General features: G+C 42.2%; 2 protein-coding genes across 4 annotated transcripts; one reads left to right on the top strand and one right to left on the bottom strand.

The window, feature by feature from the left end:
• Positions 1-707: 707 nt before the first annotated feature.
• dynlrb1 (dynein, light chain, roadblock-type 1) lies at positions 708-10,233 on the top strand. Its single transcript, XM_046312679.1, has 4 exons — positions 708-894; positions 6,204-6,279; positions 6,460-6,627; positions 9,787-10,233. The coding sequence occupies exons 1-4, from the start codon at positions 892-894 to the stop codon at positions 9,828-9,830; spliced, it is 291 nt and encodes a 96-aa protein (XP_046168635.1). The 5' UTR covers positions 708-891; the 3' UTR covers positions 9,831-10,233.
• A 4,733-nt stretch (positions 10,234-14,966) lies between these two features.
• LOC124003185 (eukaryotic translation initiation factor 6-like) lies at positions 14,967-21,262 on the bottom strand. Of its 3 annotated transcripts, none has more exons than XM_046311258.1 (7): positions 21,112-21,262; positions 20,557-20,694; positions 19,435-19,520; positions 17,534-17,709; positions 17,010-17,186; positions 16,618-16,799; positions 14,967-15,284 (listed from the first exon to the last, which is right to left on the bottom strand). In XM_046311258.1, exons 2-7 carry the CDS (start codon positions 20,661-20,663, stop codon positions 15,275-15,277), a joined length of 738 nt encoding a protein of 245 aa, XP_046167214.1. In that variant the 5' UTR covers positions 20,664-20,694; positions 21,112-21,262; the 3' UTR covers positions 14,967-15,274. The 3 variants fall into 3 exon arrangements, with proteins under 3 accessions (XP_046167214.1, XP_046167212.1, XP_046167213.1); XM_046311256.1 differs by having other exon boundaries at positions 21,104-21,224; XM_046311257.1 differs by having other exon boundaries at positions 21,108-21,214.
• Between the last annotated feature and the right edge of the window lie 3,771 nt (positions 21,263-25,033).

Here is a 25,033-nt window from a genome sequence, read left to right on the forward strand (position 1 = left end):
TACACATATATTACATACTTTTGGTCATGTAGTGTAGCTGATGGTAGTACTGTTGGCCTTGCAGTGGGTGGACGAAATTAAGCCGGACAGGGTTGTTGTGTGTTCTGATTCATGTGCTGTATAGATGAGTCTGAAATCTTTTAGTTCATGGAGAAGACAGTACATGCTATATGAGGTACTCCAAATTCATGCCCAGGTGAAACAGATGTCCAGATAAGTTTTGCTGGGGTCCCAGCCCGTGGGGTTGGGGAGGAGTAGATATGCTAGCTAAACAGGCCCTTAGGAGAGAGGTGGATGTGCCAATGAGCAAGACGTAGGCTAAGGAAATTATATGGACAATGGTGGTGCAGAGATGGCAGGAGCAGTGGAACAGAGACATTAAGTCAGGTGTCTTTTTGAAGTACAGAGTAAAGTCGGGGGGGTGGAAGGAAGAGATAGAAGAGTGGAGGCCATCTTTACAAGGATAAGGGTGGGACACAGACAGTTGAATAAGACATTAAATGTGATAGGAAATCATCCAACAGAAAGGTTGATTACTACCAGGAAAGAGACAGTGCATGTGCTGATACAGGAATTGAGTTGAAAGAGCATACTGAGTAGGACACTAGATACAGTCTCAAATAGTGTATATTTTTAAGAAAAACGGGCCTGGCATGTACTGTATGATTTACTTCCACCCTGTCTGTGGCCCACACTCCAGTGCAATAGGTGGCGGTAATGCTGCACCATAACGTTGGATGCCTAGTGCCAAAAAACTAAACAACAGTAGAAAAGTGCGCATGAACGGTTGTGTAGTTGTCTGACGACACGAACCTCTACCGTTTGGCAGTTAGCTGAATTCTGGCTAAATAGCTACATTTCTTGGACGCAAGTTACAACCTCGCTCCCAAAATGGCAAGTGCATTGTATATTATGTGAATACCTTGACATTCGTGTCATTTACATGCTTTTTATAGTTCATATCTTATAACGCTAAGTATTTAGCTAGCTATATAGGCTACATGATGCTGGGCGTTGCCATAGCTAGTTAGCTTGGCTTCGACGCTGGTGGCAAAAAAATGATTTTCGTAGAATAGCAGAAGGCAAATGCCGCGTTCAAAACAACTATGAACTTGTGCAAAATTAACTCCGAAATGGGAGAAGGTTTTGAACGGTCAACAATTTCGGAATTCCAAGTCGGAAACTCGTATTTTTCAATAGCTCCGACTTTTTTTTATTTGAAAACTGACGTCGTGATTTGGCCTCTCTTCAAATTCACAATCTGACAACGCTCTGAATCTTATATCATTCAGAGCGCACTCTGGCACGACAGCTTGAATTTACAAACACACTCATAATATTCCCTCATCTCAATACCTTTGTTGCTGTAGAGGGCTTGTTACATAGCTGCAGTGTTTGTCACCTCCGTAGGCTGGACATATGACATTAACTACATTTTTTTCTAATAAGTTGTTCATTGCATCCGTCATGGAGCCCAGTTCCATTTATATTACCATGTCTCAGCTGCCTGCCGTAGTTTTGAAGTAATCGCGAAAAGCTGGTGGTTCCTTTTAAAACACGGGTCTTCAATATTCCTAGGTAAGACGTTTTAGGTTGTAGTTATTATAGGACTGTTTCTCTCTCTACCATTTGTATTTCATATCTTTGACTATTGGATGTTTTTAATGGGTACTTTAGTATTGCCAGCCTAATCTCGGGAGTTGATATGCTTGAAGTCATAAACAGTTCAATGCTTGAAGCACAGCGAAGAGCTGCTGGCAAATTCAGGAAAGTGGTTTTTGAATGAATGCTTACGAGCCTGCTGCTGCCTAGAGCAGTCTGACTGAGCGGTGCTATCAAATCATAGACCTAATTATTATATAATAACACAGAAATACGAGCCTTAGGTCAATTAATATAGTCCGGAAACTATCATTTCGAAAACAAAACGTTTTATTCTTTCAGTGAAATACGGAACCGTTCCGTATGTTATCTAACAGGTGGCAACCCTAATTCTAAATATTGCTGTTCCATTGCACAACCTTTAAATGTTATGTCATAATTATGTAAAATTCTAGAAAATTAGTTCGCAACGAGCCAGGCGGCCCAAACTGTTTCATATACCCTGACTCTGTGTGCAAGATAAGTGACACAATTTCCCTAGTGAAAATAAATTAATGTTAGCAGACAATATTAACTAAATATGCAGGTTTAAAAATATATACTTGTGTATTGATTTTAAGAAAGGCTTTGATGTTTATGATTAGGTACACTGGTGCAACGACAGTGCTTTTTTTCCGTGAATGCGCTTGTTAAATCACCTGTTTGGCGAAGTAGGCTGTGATTCAATGATAAATTAAAAGGCACCGGAATCAATTGTATGCAACGCAGGACAAGCTAGATAAACTAGTAATATCATCGACCATGTATAGTTAAGATTGTTTTTTTATAAGATAAGTTTAATGCTAGCTAGCACCTTACCTTGGCTGCACTCGCATAACAGGTAGTCAGCCTGCCAAGCAGTCTCCTCGTGGAGTGCAATGTAATCGGCCATAATCGGTGTCCAAAAATGCCGATTACCAATTGTTCTGAACTTGAAATTGGGCCTAATTAATCGGTCGACCTCTAATTTATGTAGTCAAGCTACCCCATGCAAGTGTCTGCAAAACACATGACCCTATGTATGTATGTATGTATGTATGTATGTATGTATGTATGTATGTATGTATGTATGTATGTATGTATGTATGTATGTATGTATGTGTGTGTGTGTGAGGGGAGACAACTGGGTGAAAAGGTTGCCTCAGTCTGTCACAATTGAGTGAGGACAATAGGGTCCAGAATGACAGGAAGTTACTCCAATCAATCAAATGTATTTATAAAGCACTTTTTACTCCAGACATACTTCCTCAAAAGTTGAGCAAGTGCCTTTGACTGTCGGCCCAGATGATGTAAAAAGCTACATGGAGAGAGAGAGAGAGAGAGAGAGAGAGAGAGAGAGAGAGAGAGAGCGGAGAGGGATGACTCAAGTGTTGGGGCGGCAGGGTAGTCTAGTGGTTAGCAGTGGACTAGTAACCGGAAGGTTGCAAGTTCAAACCCCCGAGCTGACAAGGTACAAATCTGTCGTTCTGCCCCTGAACAGGCAGTTAACCCACTGTTCTTAGGCCCTCATTGACAATAAGAATTTGTTCTTAACTGACTTGCCTAGTTAAATAAAGGTAAAAAAAGTAGCGAAGTAAACTATAAAAATGGACATTAAACACGCCGTATCACATTTAACAAACCAAACATTCAAATGCTGTTATAGAAGGTAAAGTCAAAACCCAAACTGGTCCACGCATCAATACTGGTATTAGAGGTCAACCGATTAATCGGCATGGCCAATTAATTAGGTCTGTTTTCATAACAATTGTTCATCTGTGTTTTTGGACGCCGATTACATTGCACTCCACGAGGAGACTGTGTGGTAGGCTAACCACCTGTTACGCGAGTGCAGCAAGGAGCCAATGTAAGTTTAATGCTAGTTAGCAACTATCTTAACATAATCACTAGTTAACTACACATGGTTGATATTAATAGTTTAACTAGCTTGTCCTGCGTTGAATATAATCAATGCGGTGCCTGTTAATTTATCATCGAATCACAGCCTACGCGTGATGATTTAACAAGCGCATTAGTGAAAAAAGCACTGTCGTTGCACCAATGTACCTAACCATAAACATCAATGCCTTCCTTAAAATCAATACACAAGTATATATTTTTTTAAACCTGCATATTTAGTTTAAAAAAAATCATGTTAGCAGGCAATATTAACCAGGGAAATTGTGTCACTTCTCTTGCATTCTGTGCAAGCAGAGTCAGGGTATATGCAGCAGTTTGGACCAGCTGGCTCGTTGCAAACTGTGTGAAGACCATTTCTTTCTAACAAAGACCGTAATTAATTTGCCATTAATTGTAACAGCAATATTTAGATTTAGGGATGCCATCTGTTCTATAAAATACGGAACAGTTCCGTATTTCACTGAAAGAATAAATGTTTTGTTTCCGGATTTGACCATATTATGTATGTCCTAACAGGCTGACTACACCGCTTGCGTCGCATGCACGAGCGTTGCAAAATGAATTTAGAAATCAAGTCCTGCCTCTCCCATCTCCTCATTGATTTATAGAAGCAGGTACCCATGTGCCATCTCATTGGTTATACCCACGTGAGTGACTGAAAGACGAACGATGTCAGTGGCGGTAATGCCCCTAATTTATGAAAGTTGCCAATCACAATATAAAGTCGAGAAGAAAAGGCCTGGAAGGAAGAGGGATGACTAGAAACGATTTGGTTGACCGTTTTCATGTGTGGATTAATTGGCGGAGTAGAGGACCTTGTGCATTTCAGGTAAAATAACAACTCAATGTTTATATCCCAGGAAAAATTATCTAGCGACAGCAAGCTAGCTAAATAGGATAAATTAGCTAGCAAGTGCAAGCTAGCTAGCTAAATTGCCATAAGTGTTTAATGCTTTTTGACCTGTCCCCAAATGAATATAATTGGTTCAGAGTTTGTTTTGATATTTTAACCTGCTTGTCATGATCGCATTTGGTGTTGGGGGGACAAAATAAATGTATGCATGATGGCGCACGCACGCACACAGCTGGTTTGGGTTCTGTGTAAGGCTCGTATTTCTCTGTGTTTATTATATTATAATTGTCTGTGATAGAGCAGTCTGAGCGGTGGTAGGCAGCAGCAGGCTCGTAAGCATTCATTCAAACAGCACTTTCTTGTGTTTGCCAGCAGCTCTTCGCAATGCTTGAAGCACAGTGCTGTTTATGACTTCAAGCCTATCAACTCCTGAGATTAGGCTGGTAATACTATAGTGCCTATAAGAACATCCAATAGTCAAAGGTAAATTAAATACAAATGGTATAGAGAGAAATAGTCCTATAATTCCTAAAACTTATTAACTGGGAATATTGAAGATGTTAATAAAAGGAACCACCAGCTTTCATATGTTCTGAGCAAGGAACTTAAACGTAAACTTTTTTACATGGCACATATGGTACTTTTACTTCTCCAACGCAGTGTTTTTGCATTATTTAAACCAAATTGAACATTCATTTCATTATTCGAGACTAAATTGATTTTATTTATGTATTCTATTAAGTTAAAATAAGTGTTAATTTAGTATTGTTGTAATTGTCATTATTACAAATATATAATATATCGGTATCTGCTTTTTTTTGGTCCTTTTTTGGTCCTGTATCGGCGTTGAAAAATCATAATCGGTCGACCTCTAGTATGTGTGTATTAAATCCTGTAATATTCATCTGTATGCCGACGATACGGTTATATATGCCATTGCAAGGACTGTTGACCAAGCTATGTTAGCTGCAATCTGATTTTGTTACATTACAGAAAGGCCTTGTTGAATTAAAACGTAAATATGTTCTCTAATTCACGGCAAAATGTCTGATGGGCTACATATTCACTCATTGAATGGTTCTCGGGTCGAGTATACACCTATACATATCTGGGCATTTTGATTGATAAATAATGTTTAAAAACATACTGATCTACTTAAAAAGCAAAGATTTAAAATGGGCTTATGTTTTTATTTTTTTATTATTGATCTTGCCTCCACGAACAGCAGGAATCAGATTGCACAGTCAACTTTTCCTGCCAGTTCTTGGCCATTGTGACACAATTTAGCTGAATGCAGCAGCCACTACTCTTAAACCTTTGGATGCCTTCTACCATTGGGTCCTTTGCTTTATTGTAGGTGACAGTTTTAATACTCATCACTGCATCCTGTATAAGAAGGTTGGCTGGACCTTACTAAAGTCCCGTAGATCACTTCATAGGACAATTATAAGCACCCAACAAATGTGTTATTATTATTGTTGAAAGGAAATTTTGCAGGCCGCTGGCTAGCCAAGTTAGCTAACAACATTCTGGTTTGGTTCGATTTCATGAAGGGAAATCATTTTAACTTAGCTAACTAACCCTACAAACAGTAGATTAACTGCTTAGCAACCACTCCAGTCTAATAATTTGTCACTTTGAAGTTGTTGTTCTGCTAACATTAGCCAACTAGTCACTGGCTAGCTAGCTACTGTTTTTTTATTTTTTAAATTCTCTTCCTTCCTGTCTTGTTGCAATATTGATGATACTGCTTTTAACTTAAGGGAAGTGTGATTTTTAAATTCTATTTAAAATAACTGCTGTCTTTTAGGCTGAAGTAGAGGAAACCCTCAAGCGAATTCAGGGTCAAAAAGGGGTGCAAGGAATCATCATTGTCAATGCTGAAGGTAAGCCTAATGCAATGATTACCATAGTTTAAACTGGTTTGCTATTCCATTAACAATATCCTTTATTATGGTAAATCATGGCACAATTAAGTTTCTTTCAAATGTATTTAAGTCCGCAATGATCTCCCACAGACTCAATGCACAATGGTTCCCTCTGCATTCCCCTCTGACATTCTCCAGGCATCCCTATCAAGACCACCCTTGACAACTCCAGCACAGTGCAGTATGCTGGACTCATTCACCAGTTAGTGATGAAGGCACGTAGCACAGTTAGGGACATTGACCCCCAGAATGACCTCACCTTCCTCAGGGTCCGCTCCAAGAAGAATGAGATTATGATTGCTCCAGGTAACTTACAATGATTGTCACATATAGCATGGCTTTTGCACATCGGTGTCCCCTGTAGATGCATTACCCCCACATTTAGCTTGGATGTTGAATTTTGTCAAATGCAATGTTGCAGTAGTAGTAATTTGTTGTAGAGGACACTGACACTATATACATGATTAGAATCTGTAGAAAGTTAAGATTAGGGTTTTCAAATCAACTTTTATTTGTCACGTGCACAGGACACAGCAGGTGTAAACATTTACATTTAAGTCATTTAGCAGACGCTCTTATCTAGAGCGACTTACAAATTGGTGCATTCACCTTATGACATCCAGTGGAACAGCCACTTTACAATAGTGCATCTAAATATTTTAAGGGGGGGGGAGAAGGATTACTTTATCCTATCCTAGCTATTCCTTAAAGAGGTGGGGTTTCAGGTGTCTCCGGAAGGTGGTGATTGACTCTGCTGTCCTGGCGTCGTGAGGGAGTTTGTTCCACCATTGGGGAGCCAGAGCAGCGAACAGTTTTGACTGGGCTGAGCGGGAACTGTACTTCCTCAGTGGTAGGGAGGCGAGCAGGCCAGAGGTGGATGAACGCAGTGCCCTTATTTGGGTGTAGGGCCTGATCAGAGCCTGGAGGTACTGAGGTGCCGTTCCCCCTCACAGCTCCGTAGGCAAGCACCATGGTCTTGTAGCGGATGCGAGCTTCAACTGGAAGCCAGTGGAGAGAGCGGAGGAGCGGGGTGACGTGAGAGAACTTGGGAAGGTTGAACACCAGACTGGCTGCAGCGTTCTGGATGAGTTGTAGGGGTTTAATGGCACAGGCAGGGAGCCCAGCCAACAGCGAGTTGCAGTAATCCAGACGGGAGATGACAAGTGCCTGGATTAGGACCTGCGCCGCTTCCTGTGTGAGGCAGGGTCGTACTCTGCGGATGTTGTAGAGCATGAACCTACAGGAACGGGCCACCGCCTTGATGTTAGTTGAGAACGACAGGGTGTTGTCCAGGATCACGCCAAGGTTCTTAGCGCTCTGGGAGGAGGACACAATGGAGTTGTCAACCGTGATGGCGAGATCATGGAACGGGCAGTCCTTCCCCGGGAGGAAGAGCAGCTCCGTCTTGCCGAAGTTCAGCTTGAGGTGGTGATCCGTCATCCACACTGATATGTCTGCCAGACATGCAGAGATGCGATTCGCCACCTGGTCATCAGAAGGGGGAAAGGACAAGATTAATTGTGTGTCGTCTGCATAGCAATGATAGGAGAGACCATGTGAGGTTATGACAGAGCCAAGTGACTTGGTGTATAGCGAGAATAGGAGAGGGCCTAGAACAGAGCCCTGGGGGACACCAGTGGTGAGAGCGCGTGGTGAGGAGACAGATTCTCGCCACGCCACCTGGTAGGAGCGACCTGTCAGGTAGGACGCAATCCAAGCGTGGGCCGCGCCGGAGATGCCCAACTCGGAGAGGGTGGAGAGGAGAATCTGATGGTTCACAGTATCGAAGGCAGCCGATAGGTCTAGAAGGATGAGAGCAGAGGAGAGAGAGTTAGCTTTAGCGGTGCGGAGCGCCTCCGTGATACAGAGAAGAGCAGTCTCAGTTGAATGACTACTAGTCTTGAAACCTGACTGATTTGGATCAAGAAGGTCATTCTGAGAGAGATAGCGGGAGAGCTGACCAAGGACGGCACGTTCAAGAGTTTTGGAGAGAAAAGAAAGAAGGGATACTGGTCTGTAGTTATTGACATCGGAGGGATCGAGTGTAGGTTTTTTCAGAAGGGGTGCAACTCTCGCTCTCTTGAAGACGGAAGGGACGTAGCCAGCGGTCAGGGATAAGTTGATGAGCGAGGTGAGGTAAGGGAGAAGGTCTCCGGAAATGGTCTGGAGAAGAGAGGAGGGGATAGGGTCGAGCGGGCAGGTTGTTGGGCGGCCAGCCGTCACAAGACGCGAGATTTCATCTGGAGAGAGAGGGGAGAAAGAGGTCAGAGCACAGGGTAGGGCAGTGTGAGCAGAACCAGCGGTGTCGTTTGACTTAGCAAACGAGGATCGGATGTCGTCGACCTTCTTTTCAAAATGGTTGACGAAGTCATCTGCAGAGAGGGAGGAGGGGGGGGGGAGGATTCAGGAGGGAGGAGAAGGTGGCAAAGAGCTTCCTAGGGTTAGAGGCAGATGCTTGGAATTTAGTGGTAGAAAGTGGCTTTAGCAGCAGAGACAGAGGAGGAAAATGTAGAGAGGAGGGAGTGAAAGGATGCCAGGTCCGCAGGGAGGCGAGTTTTCCTACATTTCCGCTCGGCTGCCCGGAGCCCTGTTCTGTGAGCTCGCAATGAGTCGTCAAGCCACGGAGCGGGAGGGGAGGACCGAGCCGGCCTGGAAGATAGGAGACATAGAGAGTCAAAGGATGCAGAAAGGGAGGAGAGGAGAGGAGGGTTGAGGAGGCAGAATCAGGAGATAGGTTGGAGAAGGTTTGAGCAGAGGGAAGAGATGATAGGATGGAAGAGGAGAGAGTAGCGGGGGAGAGAGAGCGAAGGTTGGGACGGCGCGATACTATCAGAGTAGGGGAAGTGTTGGATGAGAGTGAGAGTGAAAAGGATACAAGGTAGTGGTCGGCGACTTGGAGGGGAGTTGCAATGAGGTTAGTGTACAGTACAGTGAAATTCTTACTTGCAAGCTCTTCCACAACAGTGCAGTGTCAATATCAAAATTGGAAAAAAGGGTTGATTATAAAATAATAATTAAAGATTTTTCTGAATTACAGATTATATAGGGAAATCAGTCAATTGAAATATATGGGAATACAGATAGTATGTTGGTCACAGAATACAGTAACTACAGTAACAGAATACAGTAACTTTAAAGGTAGTTGCATGGATCAGAACCAGTAAGTGTCTGGTGTGACCACCATTTGCCTCATGCAGTGCGACACCTCTCCTTCGCAAGGAGTTGATCAAACATTTGATTGTGGCCTGTGGAATGTTGTCCCACTCAACGGCTGTGCGAAGTTGCTGCATATCTGTATTCTCAGTCATGTGAAATCCATAGATTAGGGCCTTATTTATTTAAATTGACTTATTTACTTATGAACTTTAAGTCAGTAAAATCTTTGAAATTGTTGCATATTGCGTTTTCTATTTTTGTTCAGTGTATATTTGTTTAGAATAATACTCCTTTTGCTTTCCCCTACAGATAAAGACTATTTCCTCATTGTCATTCAGAACCCTTCAGACTGAGAGGATCACCTACACCATCTCTTTGCTGTATTAGTTTTTTCTATTTAATGGCCAAATGTTTATTCTATTGTTTTAGCAAGATGATAAGTTGTACAATAAGCTTTTGGGAGCTTGATTCATATCATCATGGGTGGGTTGATATATGTATGTTCATGTTTGATCATCATTGCAATTCAATCTCCCCTGTCTGAAACACTCTTTATTGGCACATAACCTTATTGAAGGATCGTTGACTAATTTTGGGGCGAAGTCCTTAAACCATTTGAAACTTTCACTTATTTATTTTTTGAATCCAATAGCTTTTAACAATATTCTTTGTAAACATTGAGCATCTGCTTCATCATTTCATGTTGGTACCTTGTAAGGATAAGATCTATACAATAAACATGTATCATACAAAAGAGCCTAAACTCTGTGACATTTCAAATGTTTTTTCAGCAAAAATGTACAGCTGAATAAATCAATGCAGTGTCCACTTATATCCTGAGCTCTTGTAACGGATGTGAAACGGCTAGCTTAGTTAGCGGTGCGCGCTAGCTAGCGTTTCAATCGGTTACGTCACTTGCTCTGAGACCTTGAAGTAGTAGTTCCCCACGGCTTTTGTGGAGCGATAGGTAACGATGGGTGACTGTTGTTGATGTGTGCAGAAGGTCCCTGGTTCGCGCCCGGGTATGGGCGAGGGGACGGTTTAAAATTATACTGTTACACTCTCACCCCCTCCCTTCCACAAAGATGTACTTTTCATCACCCAGGATTTCTTCGTTCTCCTCCGTGCATATCACAGGACTTCTTATCAGTCTAGAGGCCTTGAATTATTGGGAGTACACATTCCTGCAGGCCACTAAATAATTGTATTTCTCATACACTAAGAACTTCCGCAATGCATAATTAAATGCAAAAATCAACCAATCAGCGCATATTATGCGAGAGCTCGCAATTTTGACTAATCGAATAAAAGGGTCCAATCGAAAGCGGGTTCGTAATTTTGACCAATTACTGCACTGTTACCGTGGAAAATGGCCCAATCTAACCTCACGTCAAGAAAGTGTTTCCCCCCTGCCCTGTCAGTGTATTCACGTGCGAAGATGGGTGATAGTTTATGGCTGGACAGGCAGTACAATGAACAGAAATCACTCATTCAACAAAAATGACGGCTAACGACTGCGAAACAATTTCCAAATGTTTTTCGAAACTAGAGAAAGTCGACAATCAACTGTCCCTTCGAATCAGCAAATCATATGAAAGTGTCTGAACAGTTCCCACAGCAACGGAAAATCACGATGACTGAAGTGGTAGCAGGGTGGACTGGCAAGCGCTGAAAGAATCAAGGTGAGTGGCGTTTTACTCAAACTTTTACTCGGCTAACCTTGGCCTTAGAGCAGAGTGCCGACCACCCTACTAACTATGGAGAGCGCTGCTCAAAGCACTGAGTGCAACTTTGCCTTTTAAACTCTAAAACTTAATACGGATCACGAAAGCACAGGATTTTTTTTTAAAGAAATGGAATAGTACATAACCACAATACTCAAAGACCCTTTCAGATTTTGGGGGGGGGAGAGCTGCATCTCGTGTTGATAGCAAGCCCCAAGCCTGATGGAGAGGTCTTGAGTGGATTATGACAGTTTTTTGTTAAGGAAAATAAACAACATTGGGCACTTTTAGATGTTTCTAAAAAAAATTTTTTGTATTCTGTTTAAAATCGTCTTAACTGAGAACATTACTTTTGATTGCTTTATGAAATTAACGGGGGGGAAGCATTTTTGGCCGCAGAAATAACAAAAAATGTCGAAATCCAGGAGGGACTGCTGATGGGATATAATGATGTAATTTACAATCAGGCCTATACAAGTAAAAGCTAGTGCTGAGCGAGTAGGGATTTTTTAGGTCGTTTCGGTTAAAAAAAAAAAAAAAAGTATCTCTCTCTAGTCACCCCCAAAACCAATTCTTTCTTTGACCGCCTCTCCTTCCAGTTCTCTGTTGCCAATGACTGGAACGAACTACAAAAATCTCTGAAACTGGAAACACTTATCTCCCTCACTAGCTTTAAGCACCAACTGTCAGAGCAGCTCACAGATTACTGCACCTGTACATAGCCCACCTATAATTTAGCCCAAACATCTACCTCTTTCCCAACTGTATTTAATTAATTAAATAATTTTGCTCCTTTGCACCCCATTATTTTTCTCTACTTTGCACATTCTTCCATTGCAAAACTACCATTCCAGTGTTTTACTTGCTATATTGTATTTATTTTGCAACCATGGCCTTTTTTGCCTTTACCTCATTTGCTCACATTGTATATAGACTTGTTTATACTGTATTATTGACTGTAATGTTTGTTTTACTACATGTGTAACTCTGTGTCGTTGTATCTGTCGAACTGCTTTGCTTTATCTTGGCCAGGTCGCAATTGTAAACTTGCCTACCTGGTTAAATAAAGGTGAAATAAAAAAATAAATCTCATCTCTAGTCGGGCTGTAGCAGCCACCAGACAATGTTATCTCTGTGCTCCCCATACGGTCTTGTCATCCTGTGTTGATGCCATTCTATGTTGTCTTTTATGTAGTGTCGTGGTGTCTCGTCGTGATGTTTTTTGTTGTTGTCCTATGTTACATTTTTTCCACCATTTTTAATCCCTTTTGTGTTTTGGTAGGCCGTCATTGTAAATAAGAATTTGTTCTTAACTGACTTGCCTAGTTAAATAAAGGTACAAAAATATATATATTCTATTTAGCTAGCCTGGGTAAGCATGCTGCAGAGCTGTCAGTAAATCATTTGACTAGTTCTTCAAGGGAGATAGGGCATAATTACACGAATTTGCCATATTCATCTCATGTGTTGTGTACATTCCTCGCCTATGCCGTCAGTGTGTATCTAGCCTAAAATGTAGCAGGTGTAAAAGCACAGACAAGGGGAATCCCAAACACGTCACGGGGGCTGTGAACCTGAAGATACTTCGAGCCTACACGTTTTGTGCTCTTGTAGCAAGCAGTAACTCCCTATTGCTGACCTATACTCATAACTGGGCAAATTTGCTAACTAGCAAAGAATATCACATGGCAAATTTGAGAAAAAGGCTACCTAAATTCTATCAGCATATTGTAGTACTCGTGCTGGCAAAACGCTGGATCACTGCTACTCTGCGACGCATACAAGGTCCTCCCCCGCCCTCCCTTTGGCAAATCCAACCATGACTCAATTTTACCCCTCCCTTCCTATAGGCAGAAACTCAAACAGGATGTACCCGTGACAAGGACATTTCAACGCTGATCTGACCTGTCGGAATCCATGCTTCAACATTGTTTTGATCATGAGGATAGACTATTCCGAGGCTACCCGGAACATATATTCATTTTATACGCCGATTCGGTGACTGAGTTTATGGAAGTGCATAGAATATGTTGTACCCACTGACTATTAAAACCTATCCTAACCAGAAACCATGGATAGATGGCGGCATTTGCGCAACACTGAAAGCTCAAACCAACGCATTTAACCATGTAAAGTTGACTGGGAATATGGCAGAATACAAAGTGTAGTTATTCCCTCCAAGGCAATCAAACGAGCGAAATGTTAGTATAGAGCGCAGTTCAACGGCTCAGACAGACCCTGCCACATATCTACAATCACCGACTACAAAAAGAAAACCAGCCACATCACACACCATCTTGCTTCCAGACAAACACACCCACTTGGGAGCCAAATGAGAGAAGCTTTTTGTGCGTATGAAACATGAGACCAGCACTTTAGGTGTTGAGTTTTATATTTTTGTTCAGTGTGTCTGCTTTATGCTTGCTTCAGAATACAAACCCTGCAACACCTCCAGTTGGTTAAATTTAAAAGATGGGTCATATTCAGGCACTGGATGTACTACCTGAACATTGTTAATTTTCAGTTAAAATGTTTTACTATTGTGCCCTAATGAATGCAAATATGGTGTAGTGACCAGCCCTGACCCCCCCCTGTATACCCATACAGGCACAGCTCAACCTCACGCAGGCCACCTTCCTCCTGGTCAACCAGCACAGCATGGTGAGTGTCTCCACACTCAGAGATCTACGTGCAGGAGTGCGACGAGGATGGCTTTCTCTACTGGTCTACGCCTCAGACCTTCGGCTGCTAGGGAGAGAGGGAAGTCTCGGCAGAGGAAGGGGTGAGCAAGAGGGAGGTGAGGTAGGTCTTGCCCCTCTCCATGGATGGTTTGAGTTCCACTTAAGGGTAATCAAACAGACACCATAACTGCATCTTTTCATGACACTAGTAAACAGGAATGCATGTGCAACATCACCCTTCCCCTTCTAATTAAAACTTAAGTTTGTCTTAAATTAAGGTTAGCGGTGTGGTGGCTGTGCCAGCTAGTGACCACTGCAGAGCTGCATCCAGTAAGAGTTCTTAGCAGACTTGCCTAATTAAAGGTTAATAGAAATCAATAAGGACAAACTAAATATTTAATTTTTACTCACATAGTTACTGCCTAAAACAATAGTGATCTTGAGTGTTCCTCTATTGATACAGCTTATGGACATTTAATTAAATTGCACTGTTGGCAAACTACACAAGGAATGTTACCATAGGCTAATCGAGCAATGGCTGTTTAGGTTCTTCCCTCTATTGTAAAAGTACTGTTTTAAACCAAAATAATTGAAAGCTTATTCAGTAGTGTGTCACCTTTTGAATCACAAGTCTGGGGTAGCTGACTGGTTCCATGGGCAAGATGAACATCCTTAACAGCCAGCATCAGTCGGCCATGACTGAGAGTCCCATAGGGTGGCGCAAATAAGACTTGCCTAGTTAAATTGTAATAGATAGCTTGTTTCCACTCCTAAATACTAGCCAAGCACAAATGTATACAAGATGAAGCGTTGTATTTAACAATGACTGTCTCCATATGCCTTTGGTAAATTGACTTTTGACTTGACACAATAGATAACGTGAAGTTTATTTAAATGTTAATTGTTTGAAACTGTGGGTAAAATCATAAATTGTGTATAAATTCAAGCAGCATCCCTACAAATAAACCTTTTGCTAATAGATTCCTTGAGCCATGAATGCAATTTGGTTTACAGGTGTCACGTAAATACAAAGTAGGTATGAACAATTTGATGATTAGAAACAGATTGTGACAAATGCAACGTGTTAAAGGGTAATCCATTTATTGTACATTCCAAAAATCCCCACATCAACAGTTTGCCATGCGTGGCTTTACTGTAATGTACATATCCTGCTTTACATATGAAACATTAAAACTAACATGGTCACTGTTTACAGTAAACTCTTGATTTAATATTGCCAGAACATAAGTAGATTTAAGGAATTATGAAGTCTAGCATTGATATACCATACAAAATTCCAATAAACATTGAAGGTTTAACCATATCGGGAGAAATGTCCAGCTTCTTGCATTCTGCAGCAGTTTGTACCTCCTTTCAAGGTAGAATGGCATCTTATGCAAGGCTGGAAAATAAAATGAAATATTATAAAATGGGCCCACAGTATTGTATGTCAAAGGCTCCAGTAAATCTCCATGAACATCTTAATGTGTTGAAAAACTAACTATAAATACAGTAATGTTGAGCAAAATAGCTTCAGACTTTTCTGCGCATTCAAAAAAATAACCCCAAAAGAAAGGCTTTACAAAGGTGATTTGCTATGTCATTGGCCGTAACTTCTGTAGGACAGGGGTTTGTTCCCACAGGGGTTCCCAAACTTTAGGCTCAAGACCATGTGAAAAAAGTGATGTAATAAACTGCCAATGTTTATTCAATTTGGGTCTATTAGTCTTTCATATAATCACTCAACAGTATTTCATAGGGTTGGGCAGTTTCCAGATTTTTATACCGTCCTCCCATTTATGGGATTACCAGTTTAGTATACAAGGGGGCGCCAAAATGTGAAGACCACTGGGCACCTTACCAGAATGCTAATAAAATTAGCACAAGTAAAAGCAAATTTCCAGTGAGGCTGCTAGTTAAATATACTAATGGGCACAAATGAAAATAAATGAATTGCTAAGATATACAACTGAGCTGGATTGCCTATGTAGGAGCTACCAAATGTAACTTTTGTTGAGTTTAGATCATTTACAAGCGAATGGAACAAGAGTTGACGTGCTTGTCTGCTCTGAAGCAGCATGTGTACAACGCTCGGGCAACAGGCCTGTATGCTCTGAGAGGAGGAAGGAGCAGTCGGCAGAGAATGGAGAAACCTTACGAGACCCCATCACCTTACGAGACCCCATCACCTTACGAGACCCCATCACCTTACGAGACCCCATCACCTTACGAGACCCCATCACCTTACGAGACCCCATCACCTTACGAGACCCCATCACCTTACGAGACCCCATCACCTTACGAGACCCCATCACCTTACGAGACCCCATCACCTTACGAGACCCCATCACCTTACGAGACCCCATCACCTTACTCATCCAGTTAGACTAATTTTGTGCTTCTCCACTTTGATGAGAATTGACAAACATAAATTCTATCAGCAGCCAGTGCTATGACTGATGTAGCTTTTTTTCTCAGAGGTAAAATTTAAGATTAACTTAAGCAAAACATTAGGAAATGTAGCTGGCTACATTTTTTTCTATTGATAAACAAATGGCCATGCATCGTTTTTTCAAAAAACACCTTGCAAGCTCATCTACTGTGTCTGTTAGCCAATAGCTTTGCACCTTTCATCTGATAAATTATTATTTTATTTACCGGGAGAAGAAGTTAAGGCACCTCCTGGACGGAGCCTATAATAACTGAGTTCCATGTTGTCAGAAGTGATCACTCACCTGTCAATTAGAGAGTCTCTCATTGTGGTAGCGATGGTGCTAGGCTGAGACTCGCTCAGTCTGAACACACTCTCGATGACAGACAGCTCTGTGCTGGTGGTGTCCAGCCCAGTGAAGGCACACCAGTCGTTTACCACCATCCCCGCAGCGATGACCTCGCTACCACGGTTCACCGTTCCTGCCTGTGGAGTACGGAGAGTTGGGAATTACTCAAGCACTTATCACCAACTTGATGCAATGTGCACTTCAGTAGATCTGAGAATAACCAATCAGGGGGCAAGGTAGCTGTATTACTACATTGCTTATATGTATCAGATGTATTTAGATCTACTTAAATATTATGGGATAGAGACTAAGTAGAAATGAGCTTAAGCAGCACCATGAACACTAACCACCAGAGGCACTTGGAGTAGGGAGGAGAGCTCATCCTGGTCTTCTATGGAGGTCTTGGGGTGTACCAGTCCCCCCTGATTGCTGAAGGCACAGTAGCTCCCCACTAGAACTTGCTCCGCTACCGTCTGACGAAACACCTCCACCTTCAGACTGTCTGCCAGGATCTCCTCTGTCTCCTAAACCAAGATGGGAAATGCGTTAACATCCCCTACATCAGACAATGTCCTAGGGATGGGCATTTGAAATCATTTCGGTTTGAGTAATCATGAAAATTATTACGGTCTCTAATGTTAAGGTTTTAAATGTGGCTGGATAAGGCAACGTTTGCAGTATTCTCCATTATTTTTGTATAAATTTAACCTGCTATATTTGCTTTTGAAAGTGAAGTGCTCATTGTAATCAAATACAAACAAGGGAAATAACTGATGAATTAAGGTATATAGCAGCTAGTCAGACTGGTTATCCACTCATAACTTTTATTAGCCCAAAACAATATTTAGACAGTCTCATTGTTGCCCCTCACCCTGTCCAGATCAGGATGCACCAGAGCCACATAGTCATTACAGGCAATGACATTCCCCAGTGCTGAGAGCCTCTCCTCTACCCTCTGGATCTTCACTGCGTCTGGGAGACAATTCCTAATGTGCTGCAGCTCTTGGTCCGTGGTGTTGTTGGGCACCAGGAGCCCATGACGATTCCCTGGTGAGCAAAGTTACAAGGTAAACGTAGTCGTTAGCTGTACATTAATTTATCACAAGTCATTTACCTAAATCATTTATAAAATATCAAGTACAGTATTAATCTATTAAATAAAGCATAATTAACGCTTTCACGCGTACGGTCACATATTTGTGATCATTGTTAAGTGGTCCCTGCAGCGTACCATGGCAAATATGTGATTGGAACGTATGAAGCAACATTCACACCTGAAAAGCATCTAAACAATGTTCTGAGGTCCTCAACAACTTTATTCCTCAATTTCACCTTTTATTGTAAAAAAAAGTTAAATTCATCATCCACTCACACTGAACCACACACTCTCGGAGCTCAGATGCAATAACTTAACCTAATAACCAAAGTCAAGTCAGACAAGCTATATGAAGACCGCTTGTCTGTCGAAACATTGGTTATTAAATTATTACATCTGAGCACCTAGAGTGTGAGGCTCTTCATTTTTCAAACCACCCCACAGATCATCACCCCAAATACAAGCCTACTGCCGAGCCATAGCGCGAAAGATAAAACAGGGATGAAACCATTTCAGGAGGGTTTAAGTACATGGAGGAAGGTATCGTGGGGATATGATGCAGGAAATATAACTACGATGGGGGGAATTAACAAAAAAATGTGGGTCAAAGAAGTTTATACGCTAAAGAAAAGGGGCTGAGCTGGCAACCCTGAGATACCAGTTGCAATCTGATGCTGCGTTCAAAACTGTCAACTCGGAAATCTCGGACTTCCAACTTCAGTGCGTTCAAAACGACTGGGAACTCATACCGAGCTCCAACTGGGGAAAAAACTTTTTGAACGGTTATCCAACTCGGGCCTTTCTGACCTGAAGATCACTGACATGATTGCACCTCGTATTTTTCAAAGTTCCCAGGTGTCTTGAATAAGTCAGTCAAGTGAACTATCCCATAAGCTCATTTGGTCTGACAGATGCTTACGTGACAACCAGAACGCATTGTATGATGTCAAACATGCGCCACACAGCTTAGTTTGTCATAGTCAGTACAGCCTTCTAAAAAGTATCACACTATTACAATCTATACAAGAATTGGAATGCATGATTTGTCACCAGTACTTACTGGTAAACAGTAAATACATTATGGTCCATACATACAGTATACAACAGTAGATAAGACAACACGATATACTGAAAATTTTGATAGGAACACAAGCATAACCATACGTTATTTGTAAAGAAAACCATGCAGCAGAGGGAAAAGTTTGGAAGGCCTGTTCTGACTAGAGATGTGCAATGTCTTCATACTTGATCCAGGGAAACTGGGTAAGTGCATGGGCTCTTGTCAAAGAGAGAATTAGTCTCAAACAAATTGTCCGCAACAGTGAAATGGGCTACTTCTTTTACGTGAATTAATGAGGCAGAACACACCTCAACTCAAAAAGTTAATATTTGAAATTGAAACAGCCTATAGATAATTAGCAGGCAGTGTGCCTTGTTTTGAGGGCAGCACAGGTTAACTGTCCTACTGCGTAACAATCACATTTTGGAACAGTTGAGTGCATTGTCATCACAAGCAGAAAAAAAACCCTCACGCTTGTGCGACCGTTCCAGATATTTGGAACTCACACGTGAATTAAGTATTCCATTCTCCTGTTGAACCGATGAAGTTTCTTTGTGCACTTGCAGAGGATAGCTGTTTGACGTACAATGTTGATCAATTACAGAGCCATACTCACCCACACACATTCTTCCAATTATCCGACATCCTGCTATTGAGGCATGTACAACTGGGATGGTTTCGGACAACTCGCCTTCGAAGACACTAATCATAAATTGCATGTTACCATGACAACAATGCTGATTTAAAAAAAACTCCCCAGAGAAGGCTGACATTACTGTATGTAAGCTTTCAATACAACTTTACTTGTCCATTAATGGAAATTACTCATATTCTCTGTTTTCAGTCCCCAATTAGACAGACAGTGAGAAGAATACTGGGTTAGACACAGTGCAACTATTTATGGGGTTTAAGTGCCTTACTCAAGGGCACAATGGTAGACAATAGCACCTGGGATCTGACATCAGCAGCCCTCTAGTTGCCAGTACAGTCCCCACTTTGTTAGTGTCATACAATCACACCAGGAACACTTGTGGCATTACATAACTTCAGTCCTCCATTTTACTTGTCATCATAAATATGCTCAAAATGTAGTCTCGATTAGCCTCAATGCCTGGTAGACCATTATTAGTTTCCCATTGCTGAACGCTATATCCCCATTTAAATAAAGGTTATATAAAATACACACCAGCCCACTGGTTTACCGGTTTCAAAAAATCGTTTCCCGTCAAAAGCATGTGCATAATCCGGAATGCTTTCCCAGTCAGTAGAGGTTAAATGTGTGAACCACTAAAATGAACAAACATTGAAATACAACTTTTCCAGAGATCAACGAACTCCATACTGCATCACCATCTCGGATCACGCGGTAATCCCGTTTGGCAACTACCACCGAGAGTATCTACTAGGGAGTGAGCTTTGGAAAATGTAGATATACACGTTTATTTGTAGTGGTTCACAATTTTACAACCCGTATTGGGAGGTAAAAGCTTTCCGGATTCGGTGACAGGAAGCTTTTTTCGGAAACACGTATTCACTACATCTTGTAACTGAAACTGTTTTAAGAACCAAACCGAGAGGGGCCTATCTGAATCGGTCCAATATAAAACTAGTTTTCGTTGCAAAACGTTAAAGGCCTGGTAACGAGGTACTGGAATATAGCGTTCCGCGACGGGATACCAACGTAGCTAACGTTCATGGTCGACCGCACGTAGATGCTCGTCTCGATAAGATATCTTACCTGTAGAAGTTCTCTGACCCGCCAATTGCAACTAGGCAGTATGTGTTTGTTAATTTGGCGAAGCAGCCTATTTCGTTGTTCTTCTCGAAAGATGCCCTGACAGCCATGTTGAAGTTTTACAGTTGAGGCAGTCCGTTTCTTAAACAAAATACAATGGATGTGAAGATTACGCACTTAACAAGTTACTGCTAGTCAAGCCTAGCTATTAGTACTAGCCAAGCGAGCTAGGCATCAGTTAGCCCAGACTGACAAATTATATTCTTATAAGATTGTGGCTTTCGATGGCTGTATCACTACAATGGCACATACAAACATGACAACTACCATGTTTCCTTGCAATATATTACGAAGCGATACATTCGTTTAGCTAGCTAGCCGAGGGGCTAGCTGGAAGTTGACTCAAATTGAGTAACGTTTGCTAACTAACGTTTTAAGAAAATCCAGTATCACTGGCTAGTACCCATACAAACGATAGCTATATACCTACGTTTAAATAGCCACCAGATCTTTTCGACATATCGGATAATGTAAATAACAAGAACTTTACCTACTTACGTGTGACCACTCCGCAAGCGTGGATCCCTTCCTTTCCCCACACGTGTTCACTTAAACGTTTATGTTTACGTCTTCTTCTATGATATCATGGCGGTCTGCAAACAAAGTGCATGCCGCCACCTACTGTGCTGGAATGTACGATCAATCATGATCAGCCCATTTCTGTACTTCCATGAAAATACAATTCAAAACCAAATAAATCCCAAACTTTTCCTGGCAAGACTTTCTCAAACTTCTGCATCACTGATAAGCTTTCACTTGTTTAACCCTCTTTACTACTGATCAACCTTTTGGCCTCAAACACTCACTCTCCCTCCCATCACATTTTCTTTAATATCATCTGTGGACATAGATATTGGGACCCCAGTGATGACTCCCCTCAATCTAGCATAAGCACCGGGGACATGGCTTTTAATCGTCTTCCCATTAAGCTTTTCCATTTTTAGAAATCTTATCTTGCTGAGCCTGGCTACCACACAATATTAACACTCTACCATTTCACTTCACCTACCTCTTTCTCTACTGTATTAGTTAGTCGGATAGGGTGTGGTCTCATCCAACACTATCACCACTTTCCACTCCAAATACTCTTGCATCCTACTTTGACTTTCTTTACTAGACACTTTCTGTATCATGATCTCTCTTCTTCCTACGTCTTTCCACTACCGAACATTCCGGTCCTTGACCCTCAATTCCATTATTTTGTCATTTTCCAACATTGTTGCCATTTGTACCTCTGATTTGCCTACCCCGTTACTTGTAACAAAAACCAAGCTATGAAGATTAAATGACTGATTTAGATTTTTTAAATATATTATATGGTAATTATAGGTGTTCTGTCCAGTGTAGGCTATACATCCGGTGTACTATATATTTTATCCATCATGGTGCATCTAAACAAACATAGTTTTTTTTTATACATCAGTAGCTAGGCTTCCATCCAGTTGGCGACAGACTTTCATACAAATATATTTTTAAAAAAATCACATTTTCCCACCACAGATGTGTTTCCATCAAATTAACTTGTTTCAGATAAATCAAATAAAATGTTATTGTGGGTGTAGCAAAATGGGTGTAGCAAAATGCTAATTTATATGTTATGTAGACCATTTCTCCATATCTCCAGACCATTTCCGGAGACCTTCTCCCTTACCTCTCACCTCGCTCATCAACTTATCCCTGACCGCTGGCTACGTCCCTTCCGTCTTCAAGAGAGCGAGAGTTGCACCCCTTCTGAAAAAACCTACACTCGATCCCTCCGATGTCAACAACTACAGACCAGTATCCCTTCTTTCTTTTCTCTCCAAAACTCTTGAATGTGCCGTCCTTGGTCAGCTCTCCCGCTATCTCTCTCAGAATGACCTTCTTGATCCAAATCAGTCAGGTTTCAAGACTAGTAGTCATTCAACTGAGACTGCTCTTCTCTGTATCACGGAGGCGCTCTGCACCGCTAAAGCTAACTCTCTCTCCTCTGCTCTCATCCTTCTAGACCTATCGGCTGCCTTCAATACTGTGAACCATCAGATCCTCCTCTCCACCCTCTCCGAGTTGGGCATCTCCGGCGCGGCCCACGCTTGGATTGCGTCCTACCTGACAGGTCGCTCCTACCAGGTGGCGTGGCGAGAATCTGTCTCCTCACCACGCGCTCTCACCACTGGTGTCCCCCAGGGCTCTATTCTAGGCCCTCTCCTATTCTCGCTATACACCAAGTCACTTGGCTCTGTCATAACCTCACATGGTCTCTCCTATCATTGCTATGCAGACGACACACAATTAATCTTCTCCTTTCCCCCTTCTGATGACCAGGTGGCAAATCGCATCTCTGCATGTCTGGCAGACATATCAGTGTGGATGATGGATCACCACCTCAAGCTGAACTTCGGCAAGACGGAGCTGCTCTTCCTCCCGGGGAAGGACTGCCCGTTCCATGATCTCGCCATCACGGTTGACAATTCCATTGTGTCCTCCTCCCAGAGCGCTAAGAACCTTGGCGTGATCCTGGACAACACCCTGTCGTTCTCAACTAACATCAAGGCGGTGGCCCGTTCCTGTAGGTTCATGCTCTACAACATCCGCAGAGTACGACCCTGCCTCACACAGGAAGCGGCGCAGGTCCTAATCCAGGCACTTGTCATCTCCCGTCTGGATTACTGCAACTCGCTGTTGGCTGGGCTCCCTGCCTGTGCCATTAAACCCCTACAACTCATCCAGAACGCCGCAGCCCGTCTAGTGTTCAACCTTCCCAAGTTCTCTCACGTCACCCTGCTCCTCCGCTCTCTCCACTGGCTTCCAGTTGAAGCTCGCATCCGCTACAAGACCATGGTGCTTGCCTACGGAGCTGTGAGGGGAACGGCACCTCAGTACCTCCAGGCTCTGATCAGGCCCTACACCCAAATAAGGGCACTGCGTTCATCCACCTCTGGCCTGCTCGCCTCCCTACCACTGAGGAAGTACAGTTCCCGCTCAGCCCAGTCAAAACTGTTCGCTGCTCTGGCTCCCCAATGGTGGAACAAACTCCCTCACGACGCCAGGACAGCGGAGTCAATCACCAACTTCCGGAGACACCTGAAACCCCACCTCTTTAAGGAATACCTAGGATAGGATAAAGTAATCCTTCTCACCCCCCTTAAAATATTTAGATGCACTATTGTAAAGTGGCTGTTCCACTGGATGTCATAAGGTGAATGCACCAATTTGTAAGTCGCTCTGGATAAGAGCGTCTGCTAAATGACTTAAATGTAATGTAAATGTAATGTATCACTAGATTTGATTTATTACAAGATTAAAGGTGTATTACAAGATTCTCTCCTGTGGGTTGTCACTCTGGCCTTGGCCTAACACACCCGAAACCAATAATAAATGCTTCATTAAGATCCTAAAGCTGAGTGGGGTGCTGTAGGGTGGTGGACACCAAGATACAGTACGGGGAAACCCAGCTGTATTGTGTGCAAGTTAAAACAGCTCTACAGTACTATTAGTCCTATGAGATTAATTATATGGAGGATTTGCTGTTTCTGTGTGTTAATGTATATTTGAGGTGTAAGTTAATCAAATTTATTCATAAAGCCCTTTTTACATCAGCCGATGTCACAAAGTGCTGTACAGAAACCCAGCCTAAAACCCCAAACAGCAAGCAATGCAGATATAGAAGCACGGTGGCTAGGAAAAACTCCCTAGAAAGGCCAAAACCTAGGAAGAAACCTAGAGAGGAACCAGGCTCGGAGGGGTGGCCAGTCCTCTTCTGGCTGTGCCGGGTGGAGACTATAACAGAACATGGGACCAAGATGTTCAAACGTTCATAGATAACCTGCCGGGTCAGATAATAATAATCACAGTGGTTGTAGAGGGTGCAGCAGGTCAGCACCTTAGGAGTAAATGTAAGTTGGCTTTTCATAGCCAATCATTCAGCGTTAGAGACAGCAGGTGCGGTAGAGAGGGTCCAAAACAGCAGGACTGGGACAAGGTAGCACATCCAGTGAACAGGTCTGTGGGATTTTGTTTTTGTTTCCAAACCTTTCCCTTGGGAATGACTTTTTTAAAGGTGTGAACTGGGAAGGAAATTGTGTTGGGTGAGTTGAGTTATTGACAAGATTGGTGGGGGTCGGGAGGGCAGGCAGGCAGTTCAGGATGGCTGAAATTTGATTTAGAGGATGTCTTAATAAAGACAATCAAAAGTCTATGTATACTTCTTAATTTCTCAAAGGAAAAACATCAACCAATTTCTAAAGACTTTTGATCTCCAGTGGAAGTGATAGGAACTGTAAGCAACTGCCTTAGAATTCTAGATTCCCATTGAAAACCCATTGAAAAGAGAGTGACCTCAAAAAAAAGAAAATCCTGGTTGGTTTGTCCTCTGGGTTTCGCCTGCCAAATAAGTTCTGTTATACTCACAGACATCATTCAAACAGTTTTAGAAACTTCA

The sequence above is a fragment of the Oncorhynchus gorbuscha genome, linkage group LG18 (genome assembly GCF_021184085.1).
Source record: "Oncorhynchus gorbuscha isolate QuinsamMale2020 ecotype Even-year linkage group LG18, OgorEven_v1.0, whole genome shotgun sequence".
In the NCBI taxonomy this organism is placed as follows: domain Eukaryota; kingdom Metazoa; phylum Chordata; class Actinopteri; order Salmoniformes; family Salmonidae; genus Oncorhynchus; species Oncorhynchus gorbuscha.